This window comes from Mchenga conophoros, linkage group LG10 (assembly GCF_057382185.1).
Source record: "Mchenga conophoros isolate Kocher_MC1m ecotype Shallow Benthic linkage group LG10, M_conophoros_male_GT1.1, whole genome shotgun sequence".
Classification (NCBI taxonomy): Eukaryota; Metazoa; Chordata; class Actinopteri; order Cichliformes; family Cichlidae; genus Mchenga; species Mchenga conophoros.
The window spans coordinates 20,643,407-20,650,205 of NC_140535.1; the positions used below are offsets into that span (position 1 = coordinate 20,643,407).

At 40.4% G+C, this 6,799-nt stretch overlaps 1 protein-coding gene across 1 annotated transcript; it reads left to right on the forward strand.

Moving 5' to 3' along the window:
- The first annotated feature begins 2,024 nt into the window (after window positions 1-2,024).
- hmgb1a (high mobility group box 1a) lies at window positions 2,025-6,080 on the forward strand. The gene is made up of 5 exons (XM_085289253.1): window positions 2,025-2,152; window positions 4,409-4,569; window positions 4,847-4,995; window positions 5,082-5,256; window positions 5,356-6,080. The coding sequence occupies exons 2-5, from the start codon at window positions 4,423-4,425 to the stop codon at window positions 5,503-5,505; spliced, it is 621 nt and encodes a 206-aa protein (XP_085145379.1). The 5' UTR covers window positions 2,025-2,152; window positions 4,409-4,422; the 3' UTR covers window positions 5,506-6,080.
- Window positions 6,081-6,799: the final 719 nt, after the last annotated feature.

Consider the following 6,799-nt stretch of genomic DNA (forward strand, 5'->3'; position numbering starts at 1 on the left):
TAGGAAGGGCCTCTGTCACAGACTAAAATCACACTCCTGGAATGTCTTTTCTACTCTGTGGAGGCTCTTTTTGCCTTTATTTCCATATAACTTTCCATATAACTCTGTCTAATGGTGGCGCTAGAGCTGAGGTCCCAAAGTGACAAAATGTGCATTTTATAGACTGATGATCTGAATCTATACAGCTCATTCTTCTGTGCAGTTATTCTGTGCTGGTAGTGTAATGGGTAATTATTTATAACTCTACGTTACACACTGTTATACTGAATATAATGCAGTATAACTGCATATTATGCTGTATTATCAAGGATAATAGCAATTTTCATGTCTGTATATGTTATAAGGTAGGCCATGCTAAACAGGCACACTCAATAAATTAATCTACTCCTTATCTGATGGTAGTGGTAGAGCAACACCACTTGGCACTAAAGCTCATTAGGTTACCCCATGCTCACTGCGTTCAGAATCTAATATTTCCCAGTCTGTTAATCAGACATACAAGAAAATGTATTTGTGTCACCTCTTGGCTGTACTAACCAGACACATTATTCAGCTGCATAAGAGTAATACAAAGAAAATGTGTAACAGATGCATATTGTACAGGGAAAAGTGACAAAAACCTTTAAAACCTCATATAAAATAAGTTATATGCTATATTTTGTAAGGCAATCAGTAATAAATGATTAATTAGGAATGTACTGTTAATACAATATTGGATAATCTTGAACAAAACAGCTTGCAAAATTAATATAGAAAATATATATACACTGTACATGCATATGCACTATATGTACTATACCTGCTGTGTAGAGTGGGTTAGATTGAAAAGCACTTATGAATAGACAAAACAAACAGACTCCTGGGTTTGTTTGTTTTCCCCCATTTTGGATGTATTGGAATTTGAGTCTATGACAATTGTATTATGTTTATTATAACAACGTGCCAGGTGTTGGGAGTAAGAAGCCCTCTGCTATGAGGCTATCATGCAGACCTGTTGGACTATATCTAAAATTCCAAGTAAAAGCTCACTATCTTTTAGGGCAAAAATAAATAAATAATTGAATGAATAAAGTCAGTCAAAATGCTCATTTACTGCTTTTGCTTTAAACTGAGCAGCCGCCCTTTGATCTTCATAAGTCTTAATTAACAATAAGCACATGACCATCTCCTAATCAGGCAATGTATATGAGACCTCGAAATATCAGGATAAAAAACATACTGTGTAGAAAAACATTAACTGACAGATCTTAATATTAATTTCCCATTAAATATATTTACCATAATTTATTATCTCCAGCTCCATTTTATCCTACTATTAATATTGGGTCGTAAGTAAACATAGTCAAAAGCACAGAATGAGTGCTTAAAAAACGAATAATTATGGATACTTGTCAGAGAGAATAAGAAAACACGGTTTAGTAGTGTCAATGCAGGGACTTTCTGTCGATCATGGGCATAAATGATAATAATGGTTAATACACTGATCACAAGGGAGGCCAATCATTGAATTCCTATGGTTTTCATTCATACTAAGAGCTAAATCCTTTTTTAAAAATTTCATATCTGGACGTAACTATCACGCATGGGACGGGTAATCGCTCTTTATGCCCTTTACACGGGAATTTGCGATGTCCTCCCTATACATTTTTAAAGACATAATTTGCAAATAAGCTCACGTGTATTGTGCAGAATGCACAAAGGAGCCTGTTGATAAGGAGACGTACAACCCATCCAACACAATCTGACAACATTTTACGGCCGCCTCGTTCGCTGGCTACAAGCGCTCCTCGATGTCTCATTCATTTAGCTTGCCTACTGTACACTGAGCTCAACGTAGTGAATTCAATACTATGGCAAACACACTACACTACTACCAGCTCCAGCATGCTCGGACAGAAATATTTTTGTATCCACGCGCCTCACAAAACTTCGGTGACGTTTCACAAAAGACAACCAATGGAACCTCGTCTTCTATTAGGACAATGAAAAGCCTTCGACCAATCGCAGGGACGCCAGACTGGGCGCTGTCCAATGGCGTGCGAGCCCCGCCGAGAGTAATGTTAGAGAGCTGAAGACTGAAGACACTGCGTATCGCCTGTGCTCCCTCATACACAGCCATTGCAGACCATTGAGATCCAGCGATAGTCACTGGGTAAGTATCACACACACGAACATTTTAAGTGTCCGTAAGGATGAAAATGACGGTAACATTTAAAAATATCTTACTTATATGTCTGCCACGGTTACACGCGAAACCTTTTACTGTTTGCAAATAATTTTATTGCGGGGAACCTTAAAAAAACAACAAAATTGCCGGCGCTAAGCAGGTATCGTTACATTACTCTGCCTGGGAGTGAGGACCAGACGCTCAGTAAAAAAGAAGAATTGAAAATTAACCTTGACGAAATTCGACGCAAAGCGTCGATTTCGTTAAATAAGAATAATTTTGTATAATACAATCGTGTCGTTTTCGCAAAATGGAGTCGAATCAAATGGTAGTTATCGCGAAAAAAATCAGGAATGTCTAGCGGACAACACGGTTAGCGACAATGGTAGAAGACTCACCGTTAGCTAGCCATTGGCATTGCAGTGCATTGCAAAGCTGAACGGCTGTCATGCGAAGACCGGAGGAGCGTGCGGAGTCTGGAGACGAGCATCAAAATTTATAAAAACCTAAGAAAAAGAGAGAGCATCTAAAAATACACCCGGGCAAATGTTTGTTTGCCACACTTCACCCGAGAAGACAGCGAAAAAAAATACCTCACGATCTGCGCTTTACTGTAATGGCTGACTGTATTCGCATAGGAAACAAGGCAGCGAGGCAATGGGAAGCCAGTGACAGAGGCGCAGTTCAGTTCAACTTTTTCTAACCGTGTTTTCTCGAGAAACAAACTCGTAACTATGAGATGTGACGACGGCAAAAGAAAATTCAATCTTTCGTGATTCGAACGAGACCAAGGGGAGATTTTTCCGATGCTCGGAAAAGGTTTAAATCGGGGCTTGAAATGAAGTGGTGGCCGCGGTCGCTCTGCCCTCTATTGCGTGCAGTGCAATGGCTGAGCGTTGACACAAAGAGAAGGAGCCATATTCTCCATGTTAGTGGATGAAGACGAGCGGCCATTAGGAGCTCATAGAAACCAAGTCAGTAGCACAGCCCGCTCATAGACACAGTACAGACCCAATGTATTACTATACAAGGCGGCTAGTGCAATAGGAATCAATCGGGGAAATATTTAGTCAAGATCGCCGGCTTTCTAGACATATTTGTCGCGTAGCAAAGCGAACTGGGAGGCGGGAGGAGACATTTGAGGGGGACTTTCTTTCATGAAGAAGGCATTCTCACAAAATGGAAGAAGAAATATTGCTGTCGTTGTTGACCTCCTTTTCCTCAACGAGAGCCTTTGCGCCATTACTACTTCGCTCGACGCAGCTTACTTGGGACTTACAGTAGCATTTAATAGGAAAATGTAAAGGGGAGGGGGAGAAAAATAACAGTTTTTAAAACATTTTTCGAAAGCTTTTCACATTATTTCCCGAATAAGAGACAAAGAAGAGTTATGAGAGATGATTGTTTATGTCACGGAAGCGCAGTTTGGAGTGTTTTATTTGCAATAAATACGTGTTTTTTCTCCAATTTGTGTCTCTTTGTGTCAAAGTTATTTCTTTCGATTAAAAACACGAACACGAGTAAAACTATGGGTTTTCAGGTGATTTATTACTGCTGCAGGTTACATTTGAGGATATTTATGTTGCAAAAGAGGAAAAAAAAGACGGGGGGCAAGAAAAATATTGTTTGTTTGTTTTTTAACGCCCAATCCACTCATATAGCACCACGGATGGTTCAGGTTTATACCATGCAGTTGAACTTTTGCAGTTCGGTGTTTGAGAGCGATTCCGGGACATTTATTGCTGCAAACCAAACGCACATTAATGATCGCTGCTGGCTGCGATGATGGGATTTCCTTCTTTAATACGCAGCGGTGTTTTGTCATTTGGTGAAACACCATAATGAGGAGCTGACCGCGGATTTTATGTTAAGGCCACTGTAATAAATAAATAAATGGTATCAATATAACGTTTTTTATTTATTTATTTATTTTTACATCAGCTCCGTCCGTTTTGGGCGGTGTTATTTCACAGGACTGCTTTAAGTGATATTAACTTAGTGCAGTTTGACAGCGGGGAGGGCGGGTGACTTATATAGTGCGTGCGGTCAGTAGAGACATGATTGTGTGGGTTGGACAAACATTGTAGGTCACTTTTATTTATGATTTTCTTATTATAGTTAATAATTTAAATGACACATAGCATTATTTATTAAATTTTAATATTATATTGCAGATGAATACTGCATCATTAAATTGTTGTTATTCTTTATTTTATTTTTATTTTTTCTAATTGTTTTTAGATACTGTCACCAGGATGGGGAAGGATCCAACCAAGCCGAGGGGGAAGATGTCCTCCTATGCATATTTTGTGCAGACCTGTCGGGAGGAGCACAAGAAGAAACACCCTGAGGCTTCGGTTAACTTTGCCGAGTTTTCCAAGAAGTGCTCCGAGCGATGGAAGGTAGTAGAGTTTAGCTTGAGGTTTTGTTTTGGGTTGGGTTAGGGTTTGTTTTTTTTTGTTTTTTGTTTTTTTTTTTTTGAAAGTGAAATTTGTAGTCCTGCTGAGGGGTCAAGGATATATGACAAGCAGGATGTTGTTGGTTACACCTCTTGACTTTAGCTGAAAAGGTGCAGGTGTTGTGTAATGAGATAACACAAAACAAGAAATAAGCAAGCTTGGGTACAGAGGGCGACGCCTCAGAAGGTGCAGTTGGTGAGATGCCTGTTTTTGCTCTCAGACAATGTCGGCCAAGGAGAAGGGCAAATTTGAGGACATGGCCAGGCAGGACAAGGCGCGCTATGAAAGGGAGATGATGAACTACGTTCCGGCGAGGGGGGGAAAGAAGAAGAAGAAGTACAAGGACCCTAATGCCCCCAAGAGACCTCCGTAAGTACTGCAAAACCACATTTAAGGATTTTTGAGATGTATGGCGAGTGAGTTGTGTAAATGTTTTTCTGTCCCCCCCCCCCCAGATCTGCCTTCTTCATCTTCTGCTCAGAGTTCCGCCCTAAGGTGAAAGGCGAGAGCCCCGGCCTGTCAATTGGGGATGTTGCCAAGAGGCTGGGCGAGATGTGGAACAGCACCGCAGCCGAGGACAAGCAGCCCTTCGAGAAGAAGGCGGCCAAACTGAAGGAGAAGTATGAGAAGGTAAGAGTAAAATGTGAACGCCGACTGAGCTCTTCGGTGACAGCTGTCTATTTTTGTGTCTCGACACCGGTTCACCGCGTTTTCGCTCCTCCCTCGCAGGACATCGCTGCGTATCGCGCAAAGGGCAAACCAGGCAGCGGTGCGCCAGCGAAAGCCCCGGCCAAGGCAGAGAAGAAAGACGATGATGATGACGACGACGATGAAGATGAGGAGGAGGAAGAGGATGATGACGATGAGGATGATGATTAGTAGGTGGCAGGTGACATAAAGTGGTCATTTTCTTGTTTATAAAGCATTTAACCCCCTTGTACACACTTCACTTACTGAAAGAAAATGCATTAGTATCCAAGGGGTAAAAAATAAAAAAAATAAATAAAACGACAAAAAAGGCTGTGTATATCAGTTGTTTTTATGCTGTACAGTTTTTTTTCTCCTTTTTGTATAGTTAACACTACACAAGTATCGTGTCTGTATCTTTCTGCCAGTCTTACTTTTTTTTTTTTTTTTTTTTTTTCCCCAGTGGTAGTTACTAGACCACTATCCTGCCTGGTACAGTGTAAAGGGGTGGGCTTTACAGTATTTACCTTAGCTAGAGGTGCACAGCACATAAAAATGTTCTGAGTTAGATCTGAGTGCTTCTTTTTTTTTTCCCTCCTTCACCTGTGTGTTTTTATTTTAAATTACATGTTATCAAAATTGACGTATCACAGTTGTTTTACTGATCTTTATGTACCACTGTAATAGCAAAATAAGACAAAAAAACCTTGTTTATTGTTGAAAATTAAATTGCTTCTGATGTCAATAAACATTTTTTTTTAAATAAATTGGTTTTGTATTGTGTACAGGTTATGTGTTTAAAAAAACAAAAAAAAAAACGTGTGAGATTTAAGCTGGTAGAGCAGGAGTAAGATGAGTTGGATTATATGGCAGCTCTATGTGGGGGGGGGAAAGAATCAAAACAAATTTAATTAAAACTAACACCATAACAGATCATTCTCTTTCGAGACCTGAGGATCAATAGTTATCTTTCTGGAAGGTGAGACGTATATTAACTCGCACTGCTGCCTTGGTTAAGTTAAAGTGACTCCACATTATGAGACCCCGACGCAATTAAAGAGAGCGGGAAAGCGTCTAACGACTCAGGTTTAATAAGCTGTTCCTATGAAGTATGACTCATCACCACAACTGTTTGTATCCTCTGTTTTTAAGTCTACTGTGGCTGCGTGCAAAAAAGCTGCTAGGCTCCTTGCCACACTAGGAGGTCCACTGAAAGTTGTAGCTTTACTGCCTTCTCTTCATGCCAACATGCATCACTGACTCTTCCTGTTTTATTTAGATCCAGCTGCTTCATCTCCTGTACTCTCTTGGTCTCATCTAGGGTATAAAAAAGAGGGGCATTTATATAAGAAGGATTATGTGCTTTGAAAAACCCAGTGACATAAGAATATGGCTGGTGCAGTCGAACCTAAAAGCCACACTTGGGCTGTGCATCGAGGCCTCAGCAGCACTCCCTTTCCCCTTGGGAGAGTGCTCATTGAGGAAG